This window comes from Podarcis muralis, chromosome 15, assembly GCF_964188315.1.
Source record: "Podarcis muralis chromosome 15, rPodMur119.hap1.1, whole genome shotgun sequence".
Taxonomy (NCBI): domain Eukaryota; kingdom Metazoa; phylum Chordata; class Lepidosauria; order Squamata; family Lacertidae; genus Podarcis; species Podarcis muralis.
In genome coordinates, this window is record NC_135669.1 from 40,542,138 (window position 1) to 40,570,055 (window position 27,918).

Genomic DNA, 27,918 nt, shown 5'->3' on the forward strand with positions numbered 1-27,918 from the left:
CATGCTGCATATGTGGAAAAGCCAGCGTCTCCTGCTAGCAAATATCCTAAATGTGCAAGTAAAGCACAGGCTAGAAGGGATTAGTTAAAATGTCAAAAGACAGCCCTTTACTTCTACCTGTTCATCCTTAAAAATATACTCCTAGCTATCAGGCATGCTTTGCAGACAAAGAGCTCCAGCGAGGAGCAGCAGAAGGCCTGTGGCAAGCCATGTCATCTTGTAGCTGTCAGAGAGATTAGGCTTTGATCTATCTGGGAGGTCACGGTCGCATTCATATTAGCCGGAGTCTAACAGCATTATACCTGTTAACCACTGTTTCCTTAATGCTTAATTAGACAGACCTCCCCTGCAACTGAACATTAACCAAGAATGTTCCCTCCTCTTGCTCTATTTCGTCCCCTTCCCCACCATTTCCACACCAAGCCGAGTTTTCAAGAAAGAAAAGAACAGGCTGTAAACAAAAACTTTTTGCCTTCCAATCTATGAGCAAAGAAATGCTTTGGAATGATTTAAAGGGCCTGGATCGCCTTCCTCAAGTGTCCTCCTTTTTTTAGTGCTTTCTCCATGCAGAAGGTTAATTACACATTATGGAGAAGATATTTAGCAAGGGGGGGGGGGTGAAATACAGGAAGGGATAGAAGAGGGATTCTTCTTTGGGGAATCAAGAGGGAGGGCACACTTGAAATGGGGGGCTTCACCCCTGTTTTTTAATTCATTTATAAAAATATTTATATACCACTAAGTCATAGAAAATCACATAATAATAATAATAATAATAATAATAATAATAATAATAATAATAATACAATTTTTCTACCACCCTTTAACAGAAGATCCCAGGGTGGTGTACAACATTAAAAACACATTGCAGAACATATGTTGTAGAGCATACTTGAGATTAGACAAATTCATGGCAGGTAAGTCCACCAATGGCTCGGCTCTGGTTCCATGGTTAGAGGCAACAGGGCTTCTGAATCCCACTTGCTGGAAACTGCAAGAGGTGAGAGTGCTCTTGTGCTTGGGTCCTACTTGCAGGTTCCCCACAAGTATCTGACAGGCCACTGTGAGAACAGGATACCTTGGTTTGCGAACAGTCTGGTTTGCATACGTTTGGATTACAAACACATCAAACCCGGAAGCGCGTGTCCCGGTTTGCGAACTTTTTCTGGATTACCACTCATTTTTTTGGAGGCCCCATTGGCGAAAGTGCGCCTTGGGTTACAACCTGTTTTGGTTTACAAAGGGACCTCCAGAATGGATTATGGTTGTAAACCAAGGTACCACTGTACTGGACCAAATGTGCCATTGTCCTGATCCAGCAGATTCTTATGTTCTTATAACTTGAAATTCTGCTGCTCCAAGAGAAGCCTGTATGCACAGCATCAAGTCAGAGAAGAAGAAGAAGAAGAAGAAGAAGAAGAGGAGGAGGAGGAGGAGGAGGAGTTTGGACTTGATATCCCACCTTTCACTCAAAGCGTCTCAAAGCGGCTAATAATCTCCTTTCCCTTCCTCCCCCACAACAAACACTCTGTGAGGTGAGTGAGGCTTCAGAGAAGTGTGACTAGCCCAAGGTCACCCAGCAGCTGCATGTGGAGGAGCGGAGACACGAACCCAGCAGCTGCATGTGGAGGAGTGGGAAAGCGAACCCGGTTCACCAGATTGTGAGTCCACCACTCTTAACCACCACACCACGCTGGCTCCAGGTTTGGGAGGCTAGCAGCACAGCTCTTTGGGTGGCCTTGGATGAGCCGTTATCTCTCAGCTTAGCCTATCCCATGAGGTCCGTGCCAGTGCTAAAGGAGGCAAGAATTTGCAACGCGCCTTTTGGGGTGCGGGGAATACTAAATGAGCTAGAAAAATTATGAACAACAATGTTAGGAGGACGTCACAAACGTTCAGCACAGCTTGCTGGGTGGTCTTGGGCAACCCAGTTTAGATGAACTGACCTCAAAGGGGTTGGAGATAAGAACACTGCTGCCTTCTATGTTTTGGATGGGAAAGCCTAAATATCTAAATGCCTAAACATCTCAGTCTGTCTATCCACCAACTCCAAGCCAGCGAAAAGGTGCCAGATGAGGCCCTAGACAAATTCCACTAGAAGAATCTTTCCCGTCTTCTTGACTGTGGAAAGCTCTGCGGACGCTTCTTCCATTCTATCAGACATTTAAGCTCTGTTAAGACACATGCACACAACAGCCTTACACTGAGTTATTAGACAGCTGGTCCACATAGCTCAGTACTGTCTACACTGGCTGGCAGTGACTCTCCAGGGTTTCAAGCCGGGGATATTCCCAGCTCTATGTGGACGTACTGTGGATTGAACCGGGGACTTTATACGTGCAAAGCAGCTGCTCTACCACATCCAAGGGTGACGGGGCAATAAGGAGGGAGGGAAGCCATGGGGCAATAATCACTGAGCTATCTTGCCTTTGCAAGGAGCATGCCTGCCTTTTATTTTAGGAGCTGATCAAGATTAGACAGGAAGGAAACAAGGGCATTCTGAATGTAGGAGTCAAGCATGCTTCCAACTTTAACCTCCCACCCCCACCAAAAAAATGATATCAAATTTTTTTGGAAACATCGGCTTAGTTCAACAAGCAGCTTCGACATAAAGCTGATGCGATTCTCAGAGCATGTGAACCTGGAAGCTCTAAAGAGATTAAAATATCCTCACATAAACAAAATGTTAAGATCGGCATGGCACCGCTTTATTCCTGAGTGATAAAGCCTTTTAGAAGCGGGAGTTCAGCCCATTAAATAAATATAAGGGCTAAACCTGTTAAAACGTAGGGATTCAAACCATTAAGAAAACTTTGCCTCAGTAAAAATAAACACATTGTCCACCAGACACTCATGCAGAAAGGTTTTATCTGTAGCCAAAGTAGGAACCTTTCGACCCAAAACAGTTTAAAGCAAAAACCCACACCAGAGCAGGAAGAATTCGCAGAAGAAACATTTTCCATTCAGTATCAGCATACTGTAAACACAGTTATCAGGGCAAACTATCGCAATATAAATTTTACTGACAAATTGCTGCTTTGGGCTTTGTACCCTGCATATCCTAAATACAAGGAAAACAGACTGTATTTATTTTTTAAAAAAAATCTGGTACATTTTTCACAATTTTCAGGAGAGGCAGCTTTAATCCAATACAGTGCAATATCTTGCTAAAAATTAATGGGGAGTGTGGGTTGGGGGAGAACAAACTAAAATAGACTTTTACAAACTAAATGAACGGGTGGTTTAGGACAGCCACAAGCAGGACCAGCCCAATATATTTTGCTCGCTAAGGTGAAGGATAGATGTCCCTCTCCCAGACCTGGGCCAGAGCCTGGACCTCACAGCCAGCCTTCCTTCAAATCTGAAGAACCAGTCTGGAAGTGCAGGGAGCACACCAAGAGGGAGGCAATGGAAGAGAAGAACACCTGTCTTCAAGCAAGAGGGTTGGTCCTTTAAGGCTCTAAAGTTCTATATAAGGGGAAGGAGCCTGAAGGGCTTTCCCAGATGATTTCAGTACATCTCTACTGGGATGTACAGGGTAAGACAGTCCTTAAATGATCCTGGTCCTAATAATATGGCTGAACACTAGTACTGGTGGGCAAGCTTAGGAACATATGAAGCTGCCTTGTACCAGGTCAGACTTTAGGTCTATCTAGCCCAGTATTGTCTCCACTGACTGGCAGTGCCTCTACATGGTCTCTTCCCACCATTGGAAAGGGTCTCTTCCCACCATTGGAAATGTCAAGGCTCAAACTTGGAACCTTCTGCATGTAAAGCATGTGCACTCTAACGCTGAATTAAGGTCTTTCCCCATGAGCTTCCTTGAAATACAGGTTTTCCCACTGCTACTAATCTTTCCTTCCTATGCCCAAACTAAGGGGAACCTTGGAAATGTACATGCTGAGTGATAGTGAAGCCCCACAGGCCCAGCCAGTGCCCTGCTTGAACTGAGTGTGCATCCAAGATGAGGGATCAAGAGCAACGTGGTGCCCTTCAGATGTTGTTGGGCTACAAGTCCCATCAACTCCAGGCCAGCACAGCCAATGGTCAGGGAGGATGCCAGTTGCACTCCAGCAATATTGTGGGGCCAGATCCTGGCTACCACTGCTTTGGGCAATGACCTAAGAACCCTTTGCAATATTGCAAGTACTGCATGGCAGATGCACTGGGTTCTCCTTAAGAGAGAAGCCCATGTGGAAAAGTTTCCCGGAATGCAGGAAGTTCAAAAGTCACGGCCCTGAGACCCAATGCCGACACCATTCGAGAAAGCAGAAGAGCCACACTCCCTTTTACACCAGTCACAAAGACGGCCATTTCACAGCCATCTTGAACAGAGCAGAGGCAGAAACTTTCTGCCATTGTCATCTAGTATTTGGTACCGCAGTCCTAACATTTTCACATTCTGATGTTCGGCGGGAGGGTGGAGAGGGGGTTGGCTGGCACCCAGTCTTAATGTTTTCAGATTATAATGTTCAACATCTGACAATGGCAGAGAGAGGGAGGGAAAGCGGGAGACACATCCCATTCCTATACGAAAACGACATGAGAAATAACTGCTTAAGATTTCACATGTCAGAAGAGCTTTGCTTCCACCTGAAATAGCAATGATTATGCTCCTTCACAATGCAGCTTGCCACCTAGTTGTCCCCCCCACCCCTGGCCTAGTGACTGCCAAGCAGCCGTAAAAGCCAGCTAGTGTGAGAAGTGAAACATCACCCCCCCCCCGGTCTTTTTATAAATAAAAATCTTTTCAAGTGGGAGCAGCATTAAACACTGCAGCTTTTAACATCCCCACCACCTTCAAACGGAGGGGTAACATCTGTGAGAATTAAGACTAAATAGTGCATGTATAAAGACTTGGGCGGTCACAAGAGCACACTTCAAAAGATCCAGGCTCCTTGGTGGAGTCACTAAAAGCTAAGATTTGAACATTCAAGTCTCTATTAGTCTTCTGGGGCTAAAATACGAAGGGGAGGCTGCTATCTTGGAACTATTGCAAGAGCAAGCTGCCGAAGCAGACATAAAAAAAGACCAGAGTCTCACAAATGAAAGCTAAATGTTTGCATTTAGGTCATAAGGGCCCTTTCGCACATACCACGATATCTGTATCACTCTTGCATAAACAAGAGCCGAAGCTGTTCAGCGCAAACCCTGGTTAAGGAGGAACCATGTTAACCATGACTGATTGATGCAACACTTCACTCTGCTTAAGGCAGGCAAGAACAAATCCCATGGTAGAGGCAAGAGGCAAATGGAAGGGGTAGGAAGGACATGATTTTGCAGTCCACTCCTGATCTCTCAACTGAATTTAATATGTACTTCGGGAGTGCTCTTTACTGCCTTCTCCCATACCTATAATTACATATTTTAATTTTTTATTCTGAACCACCTTGGAGTATACTTGTAAGAAGGGTGGTATGGTATGCAAGCAACTTAAATAAGTAAATATGAGTCTGCCCATCAATGAAGATATATGAGCCAATCATTTGGATTCCTTCCATCCAGATTTTGTTGAGATACAGCTCCTATCATTCCTGACCATTGACCATGGTGGCTGGGGTTGATGGGAGATGGAATCCAACATCTGGAGAGCACCAAGTTGGCTACCCATGGACTAAAGAGTTCCAGGTTCAAATTCTCAGTCATAAAACTCACTGGGTGATCTTGGACTATTTGGGAATTTGAACCCGGGTCTCTCTAGAGCAGGCATCCCCAAACTCAGCCCTCCAGATGTTTTGGGACTACAACTCCCATCATCCCTAGCTAACAGGACCAGTGGTCAGTGATGATGGGAATTGTAGTCCCATAACATCTGGAGGGCCGAATTTGGGGGTGCCAAACTCTAGAGCATGGGTAACTAATGTGGTGCTCTACAGATGTTGCTAGTTTCCATCTTACATCAGCCACAGCCTGCATAGCCAGAAGCCAGGGATAATGGGGTTTTTAGTCCAGCAACATTTGGAGGGCACCATGTTGGCTGTCCTTACTAGACAATCGCTCCAGCCACTACCCCACATTGGTGCTTTCTCTTTGTGATACACAATACAGCTTGGACTTGGCTCTTTCCCCTTTGCGTCCTTAATGCCAGTGACAAAGAAAATAGGGGAGGCTTATATAACATTGCAACCAGGGAAACACTTTCTAGTGTTGTCAAACTACGGCACACGGCCTCTCTGAGATCTTGAAGTTCTACGGCTTTGACAAATCATGTAGCACATTCACCCCGGGCCCCATCTACTCATCACAGTTGTGCAGGCTTTGAGGGACTGCGAGCAAGTGACTTGATTAAAATCTAATGCAACGAAAACTCTCCTCTGAAGAGAAAATCCAATCCATTTCCAGTGAAGCAGAAGTGAAGAAAAAATCAAACAGCTTCCCTTGAGGTACAACGCGGCTGCATACGCTCAGTGCCACTGCGTCTAAGGTGAAGTGGTAAGTGTCAGTCATCCTTACAATTCCCCAAGGTGATAGCTTCACTTTTAAAGCCTTCGACATACTTTGACAGTAAAGTAAAAACTTAAAGGTCAGCGCTACTTGCTAAGGACAAGCTAAACACAAGAAAATCACTTTGGAATATTCCCCCCTCCCGCCTCCTTCTTGGATCAGAAAAGTAAACTACTGAAGGTATAAAGGAAAAAGTTTGTCTCTTTGTCAGAAGGTTTCACTGAAGGGTATATTTATGCGAAAGCTTTTCTGAAACTTGTGCCAAGGTATGGAGATTAAATGTCACTCCAGTAGTGGTCTGCCAACCCCAAGCCCTTAATCTGAACTTCAGTGTTACGGGTTTTACTGCCATCTGGCAAAGGCACTTTACAAGGCTGCATAAAACTACAGGTAGCCTCCAGCACCCTTAACTGGCAATTTCCTTTAAAATATTTCTGCACTGTAACTTAGAATGATACAGTGGCATTACTGCGCGATTCCCATTTTGAGAGGGCAGCGTTTCACAGCAATTATAAGGGCCAAATATTTATATAAGGTCATGGAAGATGTTATTTTACTAGACCTATATCCTGCTTTTCCTCCAGAAACCCTAAGACAGCACACATGGGTTTCCCATCCACTGCTCCAAATTCATTTTATTCCCCACAACAACCCTGTGAGGTAGGTTAGGCTGAGAGACAGCGACTGGCCCAAAGTCACCAAGACAGCTTCATGGCTGTAATGCCAGTCAGTCAGTTTGTTGCGTTTTAGCCAACAGCCAATATGCACTTAATTTCAGAGGGCATAATGTCTAGCGCAGATGGGGCTATGACAAGAGAGGTCTTTTCTCTCTGCTAGCTGCAACAGGGCAGGCACGGGTACATAGGTATTCCTGATGGGTAATCGAAAGTCGTCCTCTGTCAGTGAGAAGCATTAGCCACCTCGATTCAATTGATTCCTCATCAGGGCAGTGAAGAAGCCAGGGTCGTGAACTTGAAAAATATTTCGCCTCATTAACACGATCCTGAAGCACTGAAATGTGTAACTGAATTGATGTACTCCATCATGGTTCACAAATTATGCTGTTAGATACCTTCCTAAGTTAACATTCGAACCACAGTGGCCTTTACTTCAAGATAGATACAAACATGTATGAATGTGTAAACCACATCACAGCTATATTTTTAATCAATTGAAAGGAAGCCAAGAATCTCTAAGTTTATACACACACACGCACAAATAAAAAACCCTCGCTTGTTTATTTCCGCACCCAGTGCCTCATACGCAACCTTCCTACTGAAAGTGGCTCTTACTGAATTATGGTCTCTTAAGAGTCATCTAGGAAAGGTGGAAGTGAAGAAATCCTCTTTGGGAACACTAGCCTGAGGTCTGCACTTCAGAGCTGCCCATTATCAACATTTCACGGAGACTTTCCTTATTTTTAGGTCCCCGAGGAAAGAGTAGTAAATTACAAGTCAGGCTCACCAAGCCACACTTGGCTCCAAAAATCACATTTTCCTACCTCAACATTGAAGTCCCAGAGGTGGGCAGAGGAAATCTGGTCACAGCCAAAGAAGTCATTTTTTGGCTCAGAAATGCATTTTCCTGCTTCTCCAAAGCCCTCCCCACTGAGAGTACCAGAGCTTTGTGCTGGACTCTTAACAGCGCTCTCTTTATTTTTGCTGTAACAGCCAGCTTCTGAAGATTATAGCGATTATTTTTCACTCCCATAATATACAAGCAAGTGCAAAGGCTCCGCTTTTCAAACCCCTTGTTTCTCTTTCAGTAAGGACTGATATAGCAACTCTCAAACTCTGCAGCAGAAAATCTCCTTATATCTGGAGTGGGGGGGACAGAGATTGGTTGATTCTCCTCAAATATAACCAAGAGAAGAATGCAAAAGGTGTCACCATTACGAAAATCAATTCATTAAAACAACATTTAAATTAAACAACTGACAATTTTAAAAATAATCAAAATGAATAATAAGATCTGTCACACATTCAAGTCCTGTGATTCTGCACAAGTCTTAATAGGGTTATTGGTGGGATGTGTAAATATGAGATTCAAGAGTATGTTCTAATTACCTTCCAATCACAAAGTTAAAATGATAAAGGCACGTAAAGGGGCTTCCAATACAGTTATTTAAGAGAGGGCTCTATGGTTTATACTGGGAAATTCTCACCCTGAAACTCACTTACAGGTGGTACCTAACACCACAGAAACTAGTGCTGATATGCCCAGGAGCCTTGCCAAAATGATGGAGAGGCTTTACCTCCACAGGTACATACCTCCACATGTGGTGGGAATGTCCCCAAATCCAACTCTTCTGGAACATCAGTCATACAAGAAATATGCAAAATAACTAAGCAAGTATTAGATGTCACCCCAGAACTGGCCCTATTGAACATCTTCCAAGATAATATTGCCCACTCACATTATAAAGAGCTCATAACCCACCTACTCTCAGCAGCCAGAAGACACTGGAGATACCTATCAGGAATAATCATGGATCAATTGTATCAAATAGTATGGAAAACAGTCTTACTAGAAAAACTAACCAACAAACTGAAACTGACACGGGGACAAGTAGAAGACGCCTTCAGCCCAGTATAGTTCCCCTTTATCACATACATAGCCCAACAAGACAACAACAAGAATCTGCTGACAGCATACAAATCAATCTGGCTAACCTGATCCAAAAATCCACCCCCATACACTCACACACATAAACAAATCTCACTACAGACAACCAAAGACAACCAACCACACCCTAGGCCACCCTCAACCTCTCTCACCACCCAGGAAATACAACAAGCAAATAGTAAGAGAACCCATACAAAACCCCACACGAAAGCTTATACCCAGAACAAACTTAGTTGGTCTCTAAGGTGCTACTGAACAATTTTTTAATTTTTTAAATTTATTTTAAAAGAATAGAAGCATTACCACCCCACCATCCCCCTCCTCCTCTTTTCTTCCCAAACTAATATTGCATGCAACACTAACTTCTCACAACAAATGAAACTGATCTGTAGAAAACACAACTTGAAAAAAGAGACAATGCACACGTTTTTGTAAACTAAGAAATCTTTCCTCATCATCATAATAAACAAAGGACCACAGACCAGCTCTTCTGCATGCCAGTGTGTTTTCCTATTGCAAAGTGCATCAGCAGATGTGCAGTAATGGTAGATGGCCTCTGGCCGCTTTATGTCAGAGAGTTTCCCCAGTCAAGTCAAGTCCCTCTTCTTCAGAAGTACTTAATCATCCCCATTGCTCACCCTCAGCCCCAGTCTCAGAAAAGACTTCAATTACTTCAGTTGCAAGTGGCAGGAATTCAATAGAGAGAGCATTGCTTTCACTCTAGACACAAGAAAAGGCTGCTGGCTTACACTGCTATGTTGACATGGCCCCAAAGACAGCTGGCAGATGAATGCTGAAAACACCTTTGCAGCCAAGGGCCAAGCTGACCAGGGGCAAACTCAGCACAGAATGCTAGAGGGAGTGGGGAATAAATGTGGTGCTCCTCAATAACACCTACTAGATGAAGTTAAAAGAGGTCTTGATGGTCTTCTTCTTCTGGGGACAAACCACCATGGCTTTTGTGAATAGACTTGCTGATGTAAGGCTATCATCGCATGTCCCTCCCAGCACTCAGATCACAAACGAGGTCAACCTGACCCAAATTGCAATACTTCTTCCTGGAGATATCTCAAGGTGTCCTAAGATTTCTCACTGTATATACATATTGCCATTCCTTTTTTTAAAAAAAATAATATTCATTTTTAGGTAAACAGAACTACACAAGCAACAAAGAACACACAACATATTGGTCATCACAACCTCCTACAAGAATAGAAGTTAATGTCCCAAATGTCTGTATTGGCTCAGTTCAATAAATCATTCCACAAGCTCAAATGAGAGTGTGGTAGTGATCTTCCATTGTCTTCTGTTTCCACTTAGTTATATATTATCATTCTTAATACAATTCAGGTTTTGCGCAAACTTTGGTCAAAACTGAGCAATGTTTCCAAATGAAGCGGCTTTTTTTTTTTGCCAAACCTTGCTAAGCAATATCTAACTTTACACAATCTAGGGGAAACAGCAACATTTCTAGCATCTATAACCACCCTGGTAATAGCTCTTGCTGCCTAACTTAAGATATTTACGGTAATTTATTTAGCAAAATTTGTAAATGACTTAACTTTGATTGAATGGGTTTACAAATACAGTGGTACCTCGTGTTACAGACGGGATCCATTCCAGAGGCCCGTCCATAACGTGATAAGCCCGCAACTCAAAGCGCCACATCTGCGCAGGCGCACGGTGCAATTTGGCACTTCTGCGCATGCGCAAAACGCGATTTAGCGCTTCTGAGCATGCGTGAGCGGTGAATCCCAGAAGTAACCCATTTCAGTATTTCTGGGTTGCCGCGGAACGCAAGATGAAAACACGCAAAATGAACAGAATCAATATAAACGTATACACTCTAAGGAAAAAATACAGATTAAAATACATGTCTGGATAAGGGCCAATATGGGAGCAATGAAATTCCTCTGTCTGGTTATGACTTCAGGCCACTGTGGTGTAGTGGTTAAGAATCTTGGAAGAGGACCCCACTCAGTCATTAAGCTTATTTAGTGAGCCTGGGTGAGCCACTATCTTGTCGCTTAACCTACCTCACAAGGTTGTTGTGAACATAGAATGGAAAGCAGGAAGAACCTGAGCTTAGAGAAAAGTGGGAAATAAATGCAACAGCAGCAGCAGTAGCAGTAATAATAGTAATAATAATACCAGCAACTAGGCAAGCATGTCACTGGACCCAATAATAGCAAACAGCTAGGTAAGCACTATAATTTATTTCTTCCCCAGCCACTCTGTGCAGCTTCCAACAGAAGGTTAAAAATACATTAAAACATCAGTCATTACAAACCTCCCTAAACAGGGCTGCTTTCAGATGTCTTCTAAATGTCATATAGTTGTTTATTTCTTTGACATCTGATGGGAGGGCGTTCATAAAGGTTTTCTTTTGTTAGTACTTGTCAGAAAGCTGAGCAAGAAGCCTCCTGAATCTGAGCATGTAACTTATTATAGCAAAGAAAGGGGTGTGCGACATCAATCACCATGAAAAGCAAGCAATAAATAGGAAGCCTCTGTATTGAATGGTCTAGAGCTACAATTCCCATTACCCTTGACCTTTGGCCTCACTGGCTGGGGCTGATGGTAGAGGAGTCCAACAATATATGGATGCCACAAGTGCCCTCACCCTTGAGCCAGGCCTTTATTTATTTATTTTTTTGCAGGCCTTCAAGCAACAAGCACTTTGCTACAGCTAGCAGGTGACAGCAGAGCTCTAACAGCAAGACACATTCAGATGAAGGTCAACCAAGATTCTAAACCAAATGAGTACATAACTTTTCAAGGCTCTTTGGTTTATATGTGCAAAAAACACAATCTTTTGGAAAGGGGCCAAGTGTGCAGTTATACACGGGTGGGTAATAAAATAATGAAACTGGACATGATGCCACTTACGTGATTTTGACAGTGTCAAGTTTCCTACCTGAAGGTCTTTCACATTTGGAAATGGAATTCCTATGGTTACAACAGCACGGGCATTGTCATCAGAGAAATCCAAACCTTCACTGACTTTGCCTCTGCAGACAGCAATAAGAAGTGCCCCATCTTAAATGAGAATGATAAAGAACTTAAGTTATGGATCATATCATTCATAATTTTGGCTAAGCGATGGAAAATGAGCAAGGTCCCAGACAAAGAGGATTGACAACTTAAGATATCAGAATATGCAGAACTTGCAGGTTCAACACATGGAGTAAGAAAGCAATAAGAACATATATTTAAAGAAGAGTGGAAAACATTTATTGAATATATGGAAAATAATTGTACACAACTGAAAATGCTGGCAGCATTAAGATAAATTCAACAGTGTTAATAATAATAATAATAATAATAATAATAATAATAATAATAATAATAATAATAATAATTTATACCCTGCCCATCTGGCTGGGTTTCCCCAGCCACTCTGGGCGGCTAATTAATGTTTGAATGGTATAAAAATGGAAAACTGACTTGAATGGTTATAGTAAAATATGCAGGAATGGAAGACATGTAAAATGAAGAATGGAAATAAAAGTAGGGAAGTCACTGGATATCAATGAGTTTCAAAATGTTTATTTTGAATCGTGAAAAATTGAAATTATATGAAAAGGCGTAATTTAGGCAAAATGACTTGTACTTGGAAAGACCACTTCCTGCTGTTCCCCTGTACACCTGATGAAGTTGGCTCTTGCCAGTGAAAGCAAGTGCCGCAATGTGGACACCATCAGTCTTCTTCCTCGTTATCCATTTATTTGTCAGAATTCTTACCCACTTTTAACCATAAGACCCCAGGTTGTGGTGGGTTAAGGCAATGTAAAAATACAGTATTTAAATAAATTAAAATAATTGGATGGGTCCTACAACCCTATATCTCTCAGGTGTCAAAGGCTAGGGTAAAAACCGGTTCTCCAGCATATAACAAAAGCCAGACAGCCGACCACAGTTCACTGAGTTTGGCTCAGCAAGCTGACCCAGGGCATCATCGCCTTTGTGCACAGGCAAGGCTCAATAGCACCCTATACATGTTAAGTCTTTGGGCTACTGCAGAACTCTCTCTCACTACAACCTCTGGAGTTTGTCCCTAAGGAAGGATTTAGTGAGAATCCACCAACCTCAGAGTATTTCCAATACTTTTCTTGGCGAATTCATGCATTTTTTCATCACTTACATGAAATGTGCACAATGTCATGAATGATTTTTCAACAAATAATATATTATTATTATTATTATTATTATTATTATTATTATTATTATTATTAGTTTCTTTTCAAATTTCTAATATATCCCCAATGAACAGTGCTCCTGTACAAAGTTCTTTGTGACCTGGTAAAGGTAAAGGGACCCCTGACCATTAGGTCCAGTCGTGGCCGACTCTGGGGTTGCAACGCTCATCTCGCTTTATTGGCCAAGGGAGCCGGCGCACAGCTTCCGGGTCATGTGGCCAGCATGACTAAGCCACTTTTGGCGAACCAGAGCAGCGCACGGAAATGCTGTTTACCTTCCCACCTTCCTACTTGCACTTTGACATGCTTTCGAACTGCTAGGTTGGCAGGAGCAGGGACTGAGCAACAGGAGCTCACCCCGTCGCGGGGATTTGAACCGCTGACCTTCTGATTGGCAAGTCCTAGGCTCTGTGGTTTAACCCACAGCGCCACCTGCGTCCCTTTGTGACCTGGTACATTTCACGAAAAAAGAGCTTTTGAACCTACTAACTGGCTTTTCGTCATTTCCTGCTGTAACACTGGCCCAACCTTTCGGCTCCTCTTCTCTCCCAATACACAGCAACAAAGGCAGACCTACACATAACAAAGAACACAAGGCTCCTGCTGGAAACGGACGCCATGGGTCTAGTTTCTGCCACCTGCCATATAGCATGCAGCACAACTTACCTGTGTCCCTTGACCTTACTACATTAAGAAATTACCCCCAGCGGAGGCAGGCAATGTTATCTAGATTGGACAAAGAAACCCACAACATTGTGAGGTCAGGAGACGGGGTAAGTTGCACGAGATGTTTAGCTGAGATGGTGGAACTTGACATAGGGCTGGCAGCTTTAGCAGCAGCTGGTCATGCACCCCACAGTCTTGCTCCAGCCTCAGCAGACAAGTTTTCAAGCTTCTACATTTTTTACCTGGGCCACTTACCTTTTCCTTCTTTAAATTTTATGGCATCGTAGTATACTTGCAGCAGCTCGTCAAAGTCAGCTTTGTTGCCTCCTTTAGGTTCCACGATGACTGTCTTAATCAGTTCAAGCTTTTCCCATAAGCCAGTGTGCAGCCAGCGATCTTTCAGTTTATCTAACATCTGAACAGATGACCCCAAAAATGAAAGTATAAGAACTATGCCTACCAATTCTCCTGCTTCTTTCAAAATCAAAATGATATATGCACATGGGTAAAATACGATGTACACAGAAAAGAACTATAAATTCATTTCATATACGTTTCTTTCTGTCTCTCTTTCTTGCAAACTTGTTTAAGCAGCCCACTGAAAGAAAATGAAACTTAACAGCTTTGGGATTTTGAAACATCAGAGTTCTTTAAGCAGAAAGTATGTATGGACACACAGTCATATGGCACAATTATCATTGCAAAGACATACAGAAGTTACCGGGGGCGGGGGGAATCAATCATTTAAAAAAAATATAGGCAAGACTGCACATATTTGTAACTCTGACGTCTAATTTAATATGTATTTTACTTTATATTTATATTTTTCACTGCTTATTTTATTTCTATTTGGAAAAATTGGTCAATAGATTATTAATTTCTGACTGTATGTATTTCAATGTATATCCAATGTATATAAATTATTATTTATAATAATTTCCAAGTATATTTCATACTTTACATAAAGCACTTAAGAGGTTTTTATGATAAAGTGGGATACACATTCTGTCAAATAAGCAAAACGAACTGAAAATATATTCCCATTTTTTACCACCCTCTAAAGGGACTTCTGATGTCCTTGCAGTATAGCTCCTGGCTTGTTCCAGGTCTGGCCTGAGGTGGTGAGACAACCTGGATATTTATTCAGAAAATATTCCACAAAGGGGAGGGGGAAGGTATCCAATTTTATCATTTAAACAATCCCATCAGGTACGTTAGGCTGAAAGATAGGAGAGTTCCCTGACTTTGGTTCCCCCACTTGCCCATATCCATCATTCCCCCATGGCACTTATAACAGGTGGGACTTATGAAAGTTGCAGTCCAAAACACCTGGAAGGCACCAGGCTAACAAAGGCTGCTCTCCACTGACTGGCAGTGAGATTCAGACAGGGATCTCTCCTCATCCTTGCCAAGGATGGAACCTGGAGCCTTTTGTATATAAAGCATGTGCTGTCCAGTATGTGGGACACAGCACAGCATCCATGAAGAAGACCCATGTTTTATTTGTTCTATTATCTATTCCTGCTTGGGCCCATCAAAATATCTAAACTGTACAAGCAGTAAATACAGTTGTCTTCTGTGATACTGAGTGGCAGTTATTTTGCATGCACAGCAATATACTCGTCCACACACACACAAATCTGTTGAATTACAATGGCTATTATGCTCACTCTATTCATTCTTGAGCCCTGCCTGACTTATTGCCCTGTAGTTTCACTCACTTCCTCTAAGAGTTTTGCCTCAAGCAGTGCAAAACTGCTCCCTGTGGAACCTGCAGGAATTCCCAGAGCAGACACCCGCAACATCCCTTATCTCTTAACCTTATTTCCTATCCAGCAACCTCAGGCTGAACTCTCGAGAACCCTTTAAGTGCCAAAGTTCACTTGGACCTAACAGCCTGGTTCAGCAAATCTAGGCAGGACCCACAGCTATCCATGAACACATGTTCCCTTTAATGCTTATTAAAGAAGAAGTAAAGGGGGTCATACGCCTTGCACTCTGAAGTGGCAAGTGAAATGAAAGGGGGGAAGGATGTGTGTAAAACATTTGTAATCAAAATGAAGATGTCCAAAGAGGGCAAGATAAAAACAGTAATACTGATTTTCAAAAACTTGAACGCAGAAGTAACATCTTATAGAGCGAAAAATATGGTAATCTCTAAGAGCCAAGTGTTGCCCCCTGAGCTCCTTGTTAGGTGTAGAGGATACTAAGGCTGCCATGCTCTGCACATTTGCCTCTTGACCACAGAGGGATTCAACTCTGAGTAGACTTGCATTGCAATGGGCTGTGAATTAGTTAAGCTGATTGCTTGGATTAACTTATGGTTGTATCAAAAGTAATACTCAGAGGAAACCCATTGAAATTAATGACCACAACCAACTTAGGTTCATTAATTTCCGACTTCCGGTTCCGGTCGCGGTCGGAGAGGGAGCGCGGAAAGCTACGCTAAGAGCTTTCCGAGTAACTTGGAGATTCAGGGGGTGCCGCAAGGGCACTGCGCCCCCCAAAAGAAAAGCAGAAACCCAGGGGGGGAGCCCCTGGGGGAAGGATTCCCGGCAGCGCGAGAGCGGCGACTCATTGCTGTGGCTCCCCTGCATGGGGAGAAGCACAGGGAGGAGCCGCGGGCGCAAATAGGGAAACTCCGTCTCCGAGCTACGATGCCTCAAGCTCCCACCGAGTAAGACGACGAACCTCCAAAGTTTCAAAACGGAATCCCCATCGTCGCTGGTTCTGAACAACATCAAAGACTTCTAAAGATGGGTGAGTCCGGGCTGTTATAGATTTCGTGCATGGACCCCACCCGAAGGAGAGCGAAAATGGCGCAGGTTGTGAAATCGTCGGTAGTCAGGAAGGGGGGCAGCCCATAATAGCCCTTTACACTTCACAACAGCCGCGCTGTGCACGCACGAAACGATGAGAGGCTTCTTTCTTTTTGGATAAGTGAAGTGGAACTTGTATATATAGACTAATTTTATACGCAGAACGTTTTGAATGACTTTGAACGACTTAGAACTGTTTGCCTGAGTTCGTTACTTGCTTAGTTGGATTGGCTTACGATCCGCTCTGGACTGCGATTTGTTCTTTTACTTTTCTTTTTTGAGGATTCCCAACTGCACGTTATTAAGTATACGCAGCAACAAACGCTGCAGAGGATTTGATTTGAGACTTCTATTTGGCGAACTACTTGCTCTGGTCGATTGGACGGTCTAGACTGGCCATTGCATAGTGTGTATTTTGTACTGATTTGTGTTCTGTGTACTGGTTACCCCCTCCTCTCCCCCCCCCCCCCACAGACCAATTGAAGTGTGCTTTTTCTTTTTTACTGTTTTATAGTGACGCTCACTCTCCCCTCTCTGTCTTTCTTACCTAACCTGTAAACGTCATATTGCCAAGCCCCCCCGCTCCCCCCCCTCTTATTAATAGATCCTATCAATCTCCCGAATAAGTGTATGGGCAGATAGATAACTAGCTGAGATTTGGATACTTTGGATACTTTGTTATTGGTTATTTAATGTCTTATTAAGCCCCTAATTGGGGAGAAAGAAAGGGAATAAGACCGAAAAAAAGATAGAGATCTCCCTGAAGGACTGAGTGAGATCGAGAGAGATTGAAGACCCCCCTGAAGGATTGGGAGAAATTGGAAAACTTTGATGCAGCTGGAAAAAGACCCTCAACGCAGTCGGAATTTTCAATTGGGACAATTACCTTAATTGGAGAGCTGAACTATTCACCCCACCTGGATAAGACTGTGATACACTACAACCACCCTGACCCCCTAACGTCGCTCTAACTAAAGGAACTAAAGGAACTTGTGGATTAATTGGAAAAGAGAGCAGATACGATAACTCAGATACAAAAGAGGGGGAAGTGGACTGGGGGAGAGTGGTAGTCTGGGATTACTTACCGTGGTTAGAGAAACCTCCCAGAAAGGATTAACGACCTTTAGAGTGAGAATAAACAGATTGTGAGCCCTTAAGGGGAGAGAATCACCTCAAAACCACAGTGGTTAACTAAGATAAAAATGCAGGGGAAGAACGGGAGGAGGGGAGGAGGGACTCCAGGTGAAAGAAAAGTATCTAGACAGGAAGAAATTAAAGATTTGGATTTTTTATGGCTAAAAATCAAGGAGGAACTTAAACAGAATGAAAATCATATAGAAAATAAACTAGAGGAACTACAAGAGAGGATAGATAGGAGAATAGAGGATGCAATAGGGGAACTCTCGAATAAAGTTCAAGAGTTAACAGCCAAAACCAAGACATTTGAGGAAACCAACAAAAAAATTCAAAAAGACGTGAGAGAACAGAAAAGGGAGACGGAAAAGGTGAAGGAGGGAATGCGAGAACTGAATAAGACACAGGAACAGATATGGGACAGTATTGCAATGACGGAAATGCGACAAAGGCAAATGCATTTAAAATTTAGAGGTATAGAGGAGGAAATGAATGAGAACATCAGGGAGAGAATAATTAAGGAATTAGCCAAGTGGTTAGAGATGAAGGAGGAGGAGGTCGCATACACGATAGACAACGCCTATAGAATTAAAATAAGAACATACCAGAACAGGACTAAGAAACCCCTCGGGGACTGCTTAGTAGTGTTTAACTCAATAGGAATGAGGAACTTGATACTTAAAACGAGTTACCACAAAAAATTAATAATAGGCGTAAGACCAATAATTGTCCTTAAAGAGATCCCAGTTAGACTATTACGCAAGAGGGAGGGATATAGACACATAACAGGGGTTTTGAGAAGGAACAACATTCAATTCAGGTGGGAATTCCCCGAAGGAATTGCCTTCTTTTTTAAGGACAAGAAGTTCAAACTGACCAACCCATTAGAGGTAGAAAAGTTCCTAAGAAGATACGAGAGAGAGCTTGACAAAAAGGAGGATAGAGTAAAAAACAGAAGAGACATAGGAGGCGGGGGAGCTGAAGAGGGGGGAGGAGCGGGGCCGCGAAGGGGGGAGGGAGAGGGAGATGGAGGGGTGGAGGAGGAGGAAGGTGAGGTGGAGGAGGAGAACACAGAAGAAGAGGAAGAAGCAAGGAATTGAAAGTTAGAAATAAACTTGATATTTAATTTCAGTAATGTCTTTAACTTTTCTAACGTGGAATGTTAATGGTCTAAACGAAAAATCAAAAAGGAATAAAATAGAGAAAGTTTTGAGAAATAAAAAATGTGACGTGGTTTGCTGCCAAGAGACGCATGTAGCGAAAAAACATAAACATATATTGGTTAATAAAAAATTAGGAACGGAATTTATAAATTCAGAGGTGAATAAAAAGAGAGGGTTGGTAATCTATGTGAAAGAGAAATTGGAACCCAAATTAATCTGCAAAGATGAGGAAGGGAGGATCCTGGGAGTCCAAATCACACACCAAGGGGAAAGATTTAACGTAGTAACAGTTTACGCCCCCAACACAAACAAAACCGAGTTTTTCAGGAAATTGGAAAAAGTGCTATTGGAATTGGAAAATCACAATCTAATTGTATTAGGTGACCTGAATGGAGTTCCGGAACCCGAGATAGATAGAAGTGAAAAAAGAAAGAAAGGGAAGCAGGGGAAACTCCCCAAAACCTTTGATGACCTCCAAGAAAATTTAGATCTGATTGACATCTGGAGGTTTAAAAACCCCACAGAAAAGCAGTTTACTTTTTTTTCAGGAGTTCATCAAAGCTGGGGGAGAATAGACCAGATTTGGGTCTCCAGAGAGCTTTCGACAAGGTCACTGAAATGTGAAATAGAGCCCAGAACACTCTCGGATCACAATCCAATATATCTGGAAATAAAGTGTAAGCTATTAGGACCTTATAGATGGAGAATGAATGATTACTTGTTGGAACAAGAGGAGACCATCTCTAAGGCAAAGAATATCTTGAAAGAGTATTTTGACCAAAACCTGAACAAAGAAACCAAAATTGATGTGGTCTGGGATGCAAGTAAAGCAGTACTCAGAGGTTTCCTGATACAACAGAATAAATACAGGAAAAACTTAAGAGAGGCAAAGAAAGATGAAATAGTTAAACAATTAAAAGAGATAGAGACAAAATTAACAAAAAACCCGGGAGATGAGAAGACCAAACAATTGGGTAAATTATTACAAACTCAATATTCATCATTGCTAAATCAGGAAATAGAATGGGGAATAAGAATGATGAAACAAAAATACTTTGAGTCTGCGAACAAAACAGGTAAGCTACTAGCATGGCAATTGAGAAAAAGGAAAAAGCAAAGAGTAATTAATAAAATTAAATCGGAAGAGCAAATAATAGAAGACCCTAATGAGATAAAAGAAAAATTCCTCCAATACTACGAAACTCTGTATAAAAAGAGGGAAGAGGAAGATATAAATGAGATTGGAAGATATTTAGAAAGGAGTGGAGGAGAAGAAATAACAGAAGAAGAAAAGGCACTTCTAAATGAACCAATAACGGTGGAAGAAGTTAGGGATGCAATTAAGAAAATGAAACCGGGGAAGGCTCCAGGCCCAGACGGCCTGTCTCAAAAATACTACAAAACTTTAGAGGAACATCTGGCCCCGGTACTGTGTAATGTAATTAATAACATCTTACAAGGGGGGGAAATACCTGATTCTTGGAGGGAGGCTTACATCACGGTAATACTGAAAGCAGACTCAGATATACTTGAGATAAAAAATTATAGACCAATATCGCTGCTTAATAATGACTATAAAATTTTTGCGGGAATAATGGCATGTAGATTAAAGAAATATTTGAATAGAGCGATCCATAAAGACCAAGCCGGATTCCTGCCAGGTAGGCAGATAAAAGACAACGTAAGGCATATAGTCAATATAATTGAATACTTGGAATTCAGGAACGATATCCCCGCTGCCCTAATCTTCATAGACGCCGAGAAGGCTTTTGATAACGTATCCTGGCACTTCCTTATAAAATGCATGGAGAACGTAGGAATAAGAGGACCATTCCTGGAAGGCATAAGGTCGATCTACTCAACTCAAAGAGCGAAATTAATAGTCAACAGTAACCTGACAAACTCATTCATGATCTCCAAAGGCACAAGACAAGGGTGCCCTTTATCACCCCTGTTATTCATTATGGTCTTGGAAGTTATACTAAATAGAATAAGAGGAACGCCGGAAATAAGAGGGATTAAAATAGGTACAAAAGAATATAAAGTAAAAGCTTACGCCGACAACCTAGTAGTCTCAATAGAAGACCCCATAAAAGGGATAAATACAGTCATTGAGGTAATGGAGGCGTTCGGTAGGCTATCCGGGTTCAAACTAAATAAAACCAAAACAAAGGTCCTGATAAAAAATCTAGATGAACAACTAAAAAACAAAATAGAGCTGGATTCCGGGATAAAAGTATCGAAAAAGGTTAAATATCTGGGTATTTGGATTACCCCAAAAAGTATAAACCTGGTGGAGGACAACTACAATAAGATCTGGAGAGAATGTAAAAGGGATCTAGACAGTTGGAGTAGACTACAACTCTCATGGGAAGGGAGAATGGCCGCCATCAAAATGAATATTTTGCCAAAAATGATATTCCTATTCCAAAATATCCCAGTAATTAGGGGCACAACGATGTTCAAAGATTGGCAGAGGACCTTGTCCAGATTTATCTGGCAAGGCAAAAGGGCCAGAATTAAATATAAGTTACTCACCGACAGAAGAGAGAGAGGAGGTTTCGCAGTACCGAACCTGCAACTATACTATGAGGCTTCATGCCTCTGTTGGATCAAGGAATGGATAGTCTTAGATAACACCGACCTATTGGATTTAGAGGGATTCGATGCCAGGTTCGGGTGGCATGCGTACTTATGGCAGGAGAAAGGGAGAGTCCATAAAGGTTTTCCCAACCATATCATAAGAGGAGCGCTGCTGGAGGTGTGGAACAGATGTAAAAACTTAGTAGAAAAGGACACCCCATGGTGGCTGTCACCTATTGATATTCTAGTAATTAAAAAATTAAATATGGAAGGCAAAAGGTGGACTTACGCTGATCTCCTGAAAAGAACAGACAAAGGTTGGGAAGTCAGACCTTATGAGGAATTAAAGGATAAACTAACGGGGTGGATGCAATACCACCAAATTAACGCCGTTTGGAGGGAACATAAAAAAGTCGGAATGAGTAAGAATAAATCCAAGTTCCAGCTAGAAATAATAGAGGGAAAATCTAAACTGCTAACTAAAATGTATAACCAACTATTAGATTGGGATACAATGGATGAGGAAATCAAAGAAGTAATGGTTAAGTGGGCCATAGACCTAGGACACCCCATAGAATATGAAAGGTGGACAAAACTCTGGAATAAAGATATGAAATTTTCAGCTTGTGTCAGACTTCGGGAAAACATGGAAAAGATGATGTACCGATGGTACATCACACCAACGAAATTAGCTAAAATGTATAAAACCGGGGAGAAGACTTGCTGGAAATGCAAGAGGAAGGAGGGAGACTTCTTTCATATGTGGTGGTCCTGCGAAGAAGTTAAAAGGTTTTGGGGGTTGGTCTACGATGAGTTAAAAAAGATCCTAAAGTATAACTTTCCCAAAAAGCCCGAGGCATTCCTCTTAGGAATGGTGGGGGAAGAAATCAAAAAAGACGACCAAACCCTCTTTCAATATGCAACAGTAGCCGCAAGGATACTGTTAGCACAGAAATGGAGAACAGCCAACGTTCCAACGATTAGTGAATGGCAAACCAAACTAATTGAATATATGGATACAGCAATAATGACACAGAAGATCAGGCAACAGAAGAATACCAAATTTATTAACGATTGGAATAAATTTTTCTCATACATGGAACGGATCTTGGGAAATGACAAAATCACAGTAGGTATAATATAAAAATCGTGAGGTGAGAACAATGATTAGATAAAGACACTGCTGAATGTAGTATTGAGTTACCGCTCGCTCGAGGTGGTGGGAAGTCAATAATGTTATAGATTTGTACAATGTTTGAGTGTATAGTCAGTAAGGAATCCAATTTTGTTTTTGTATATTCTGCTTTCTTTTAGGTTTTCATGTTTTCTTTTCTTTTATGGATGATGTATATATGTTTTTAACTGCTGGAATATAATAAAGGTGATTTTAAAATGTTTAAAAAAAAAATAAAATTCCATGTGTCTACTCTGAGTAGAACTTGGGTTGCCTACAATCCCTAGCCAGGAAGGAATGATGGTTTGAGGGGAACACCTACTTGAAGGGGGGAGGGGGTTGTCAAAAGAGACAAACAGCTTGACTGATGCAAGAGTATAGGGCAAACACAGCCATGTTACTTGTTTGAAACCTACCTACTTCTGACGCACTCAGACATTCGCCCACTGAATGAGCAGGTTCTTTGCCTTTTGAAATGGAAGTCATAGATTCCTGTTCACTGTTGGCAAAACCAGCACTAGGAACAGCTTTGCCTAGATGCCTTGAGGGAAAAACCCTAAAAAATCTTGAAAAGCCATTATTATTTCCCAGTTTGCGGATGACTGAGAAATGCAATGAGCATCTTTCACTTTTCACCCCCTAGAGGTCTGCAATCAAAGCCACTTCTGGCCCCTCCATAGCTTTGGACTTCTGAGCGACGGCTCCCTCTCAAACATAGAGCCTGCACCTGCTGCACAAACATACCCAGGCAAACATTTCAGGCAACATTAAAAAAAAATCCTCTACACAAGGCTATGTACTGTAACTGACAAACATTCTTTTGTTTGTTACTTTCTTATGTAATTTTGTGTTTTCATACTGTAAACTGCTCTGTGATCCTCAGATGAAGGCTGTTACAGAAATGTAAGAAATAATAATAATAATAATAATAATAATAATAATAATAATAATAATAATACCAACAACAACAGACATGATTTGGGGAGGAGGGTGTGGCACTAAAGTGAAGATATCCATGGAGTGGGCTAAACTCATCAGTGTGCTGCCAGATCTCTAGCAAAATTTACTGGGAAAAGCCTAGTGCAGAGTTCTCCAACCGAGAGCCCACAGGGTTTTGCTAAACTACAGCTCCTATTAGTCCTGCCCAATTTATACTCCATTTATATGATCAGAGCAGGGATCGCAAACCCTTTTGGACCCATTTGCAAACTAGAGATATTGTCGTAGGCAGCGCAAATGCACACACACCACAACCGAGCACAGGTCACAATCTATTCTACTTGCTACAACAGAATGTCTCTTTCAGCGGGCAAAGGAGACCCCATGAGCACCAGGGATGACCTCCGTGGACACAACCTTCAGCTTAGAATAGTCTAGAACAACACCACCACCACCACCACTTTTTGACTCCTAAGGGTCATACTGCAGGTTATCACTATTTATTTTATATTCTGTCCCTTCCCCCAGGGGTGGCAAACACACAAGTGGCAAAACAATAAAAACATCTAAAAACAATTCAAATACAGCTCCAGATTTGTACTTTTAAAAGCTTGTTGAAAGAAAAAGGTTATTCAGCAGTCTATTATTTAACATAAGGGGATTCCAAGGGGCTGGTGCCACAACACTAAAAAGCCTGATTCAATGTGTAGAATAGACCTCCTGATGAGAGAGTATCTGCAGGAGGCCCTCTCATTTGGAGAACAAAGTGATACAGTTGATTAACTCTTGCTGGATCTTCATGCCCCACAATTCCTGGTAGCAGGAAGTTTCGTGTGAAAAACGTTTGATATCTCCTGTCCCTTTAATTCTATTTTTTTAAAAAAAACTTGGGGGTGTGTGGAACTTACAGGGCAGCTGGGCACTGCTTCAAAGTGTAACACTGGGGAGACCTCAGGCCCCCCGCCATCTTGATATGCCCAGCAGAACTTGATACATTTATGCAAATCTGTGTCACGAGCCTCTGTTCTGAGCCCTTTAAGTACACCCGGCCATTTGCCTCAGTTTTATTTTGAACGAACAAGATGTGCACTTTTGCATATACAGAGAACACAATGCGGCAATTGAAAGGACGCTACATAGGGCCTTACACTCTTGCTATGACAGAGAGTGCTACTGAAATGCCGCTAATAAATAAAACTAAATAAAATATATTGCTCTCATGCCTCGCAGGAACTCCTACCTTAAGAGAAGAGTTAGCCAGAAGAAACAATAGCACTTTGGTGCTGAGAAAAGCAGAGAGTGAGTCGTGCTTAAGAATAGAAGCCATAGAAAGAAGCCATTAACGTTCACAGATAGTCACTTTTCCACCCAGGGGAATAATAGTTTTCACAATGTGAGGCAGTATAAATATATATATATATGTTTTATTAAACTGTTTGGAAATGGATTCTTTGCCCAGAGAAGATTGCTTCGGAGGAGGCGGGGTGTAGGGAAGAGTTTGCCTACATTCAACAGATGCTGTTGAGTTTTTGAGAGAAGTGTTTCTATAATTTGAAGGAAGTGGTACACCCTATTACTTTGGGTCAGTTCAAGTATGTCACATTTTCATCTCCAACTTGTGCAATTGAGCAACACGTATGTTTGCTACACTCACAAGTGATGGTATCTCTGTGGGCTAGTGAAAATGTAAAACCCCAAAGACCAAGAAAATGTTGTAGGGTCACACTTTGGGAGCAGTTCAGATATAATGCTAAACCTCAGAGCGCACCACGGCAGTTTAAACTATAGCTTACTGAAACAAACAAGGATCAAAAACCAGAGTTTGATCTTGGACATTTCAGTAAACCATAGTTTAAACTAAACACCGTTTTCATGCGTTTGGAATGTATAAAAACCCATGATTAAAGAAGGAAGCCAATATTTTCAAACTCCCTCCTGGAGGAGCAGAGGGGATGTGGAAATGCTTGAATCCAAGCAGACTCATTCACTTAGTGCTAAACTACAGCTCACTCATATCTGAACCAGAATTGTATCTCCCTGTGGCTAAGATGAACCAGGATTCCCGTTTTAATACAGAAACATTTCCTAACTAATGTCAATCCTTGTTTTCAAAACTCTCATCAAGCTGGGAGCGTAAGTAGCATTAAGGTAAAGGTAAAGGTACCCCTGCCCGTATGGGCCAGTCTTGACAGACTCTGGGGTTGTGCGCCCATCTCACTCTATAGGCCGGGGGCCAGCGCTGTCCGGAGACACTTCCGGGTCACGTGGCCAGCGTGACAAGCTGCATCTGGCGAGCCAGCGCAGCACATGGAACGCCGTTTACCTTCCCGCTGGTAAGCGGTCCCTATTTATCTACTTGCACCCGGGGGTGCTTTCGAACTGCTAGGTTGGCAGGCGCTGGGACCGAGCAACAGGAGCGCACCCTGCCGCGGGGATTCGAACCGCCGACCTTTCGATCAGCAAGCCCTAGGCGCTGAGGCTTTTACCCACAGCGCCACCCGCGTCCCTAAGTAGCATTAGACGCAGTCAAAACCTGTCCCAAAATTTCCATAAACTGAGAAGTTTCTCTGCAAAAGAGGAGGGACTGTGTTTTTCCATGGGTGGCTCATTATGTTCTGCACCAGCCCAGAGCAGTTATAATGTTACATGTGAACCGACCTTTAAAAAAAAGCATCGGCATGTCAGTTACCGTAACTTCTTGAGCCACTTGTAAATTTTATTTTTGCAGCGAGGCAGCTCCCTTTCATATTTTTAGCAATTTTGTCAGTCAATCTTTGCCCTGCCCTGTTGCCTCATATTCCTCATCAGCATCTCCTGGTTTTTCAGATGGCATTTCTCCCTCTCACCAGACCTCAAGCAAAACAAGGCCAGGCAGTATAATATATGTTTTGCCCTAGGGCCTGTTTAGCATAATTTCCAGCTTCTTAAAAAGAAAATAAGCCGAAAACTGAGAAGTTTCAGCACTTGTACAGCTGCTGATCTTGCTTCCTTGGGGCATCATTTACTTCTACACCTTTTGGCATTCTGAACAGAAGTAGAACCACAGTTAGGAGAAGGATTTACATTGGTCATCTTGCAAGTTAAACTAACAATACTGGTACTTTCAAAGATGTCTTCCAATTTACTTTATTACCTATTTATTTATTTATTTATTTATTTATTTATTTATTTATTTTATTTAATTTATACACAATATATAGAAATCTCTAAGTACTTTGTAAAAAAAAGTAAAATCACAAAGCTAAATATACAAAAACAAGCAGAATGCATGCAGCATACAGTAAAAAACCACAATCAAAATTCTGAAACAACTTACTGAGCAGTGAAATTAAAAAGTTAAAAATCGAGAAATGCCTGAATAAATTAAGTTTTCAATTAGTATCTAGAACACATCTATGGAGGCCTCTTGTACAGGGATGTTCTAAAGGACTGGGGCCACTGCAGAAAAAACATGCTTCCACATTGTCACTTTTTGTAATTAAAACACATACGCACTTCTGTAAGAATATTAAGTATGTGGTGAATTCTTTCTGATTGAAATTAGTAGGGCTCATGAGTGCTTAAGTTTTGCAGGATCATTATTTTATATAGCTCTATCGATATAATAGGCAATATGATAGAATATGCAAAGAAGCAAGAATGGCCTGGGTTTATCATTTGGTTTTTAGGGTTTTGTTTTTTCTACTGCCTAAGTTTTATTCAGATTTTGGCCATCCCATCCATTTTTGCCTTTACATATGCTGAAATGTATATTTTTAGCCCCTGCTACTTTTGTGATTGCGGTTTGCATTAAACTATGTTAATGTTGTATCTTAAGTTGTTGTAACTGTACTTGGACCTTAGGGCGAAGAGCAGGTAATAATTAACAACATAAAATAACACATTCAGTTGCTAATACTATCAGCATGCCAGTTTCTCATAGTGGTGTTCCTGTATCTGTTGCTTCTGGTTGGCCAGAAGGCTTCTGACAGTGTCTGCTGGTATGCAGGGGACATCACTCAGCCCAGAGATGTCTCTGCATACCTTACCCTGATCCAAAGGTCTGGCTCTTTCCAAGACATAAACATAGCTGGTGAAGGCACACTTCAAATGGAGACAGCCCAGGTGGTTGCTTAGTCTGCATTCATGGACTGGCCGGCCCTGCAAGCAAACGGGGGGCATCCCTTGCTAAA

At 42.0% G+C, this 27,918-nt stretch overlaps 1 protein-coding gene across 4 annotated transcripts in view; it reads right to left on the bottom strand.

The window, feature by feature from the left end:
• The window catches only part of BRIP1 (BRCA1 interacting DNA helicase 1), a 148,562-nt gene that overhangs the window by 49,648 nt on the left and 70,996 nt on the right, over positions 1–27,918 (bottom strand). For 3 of the 4 annotated variants that reach the window (XM_028708132.2, XM_028708133.2, XM_028708130.2), the window contains exons 15-16: positions 14,190–14,349; positions 11,987–12,108 (exon numbers count right to left, since the gene is read on the bottom strand). The exons of the other annotated variant lie outside the window; for it this stretch is intronic. In XM_028708132.2, coding sequence (XP_028563965.2) covers positions 11,987–12,108; positions 14,190–14,349 — 282 coding nt within the window. The remainder of the gene's footprint in view (positions 1–11,986; positions 12,109–14,189; positions 14,350–27,918) is intronic. 4 annotated transcript variants of the gene reach the window in all.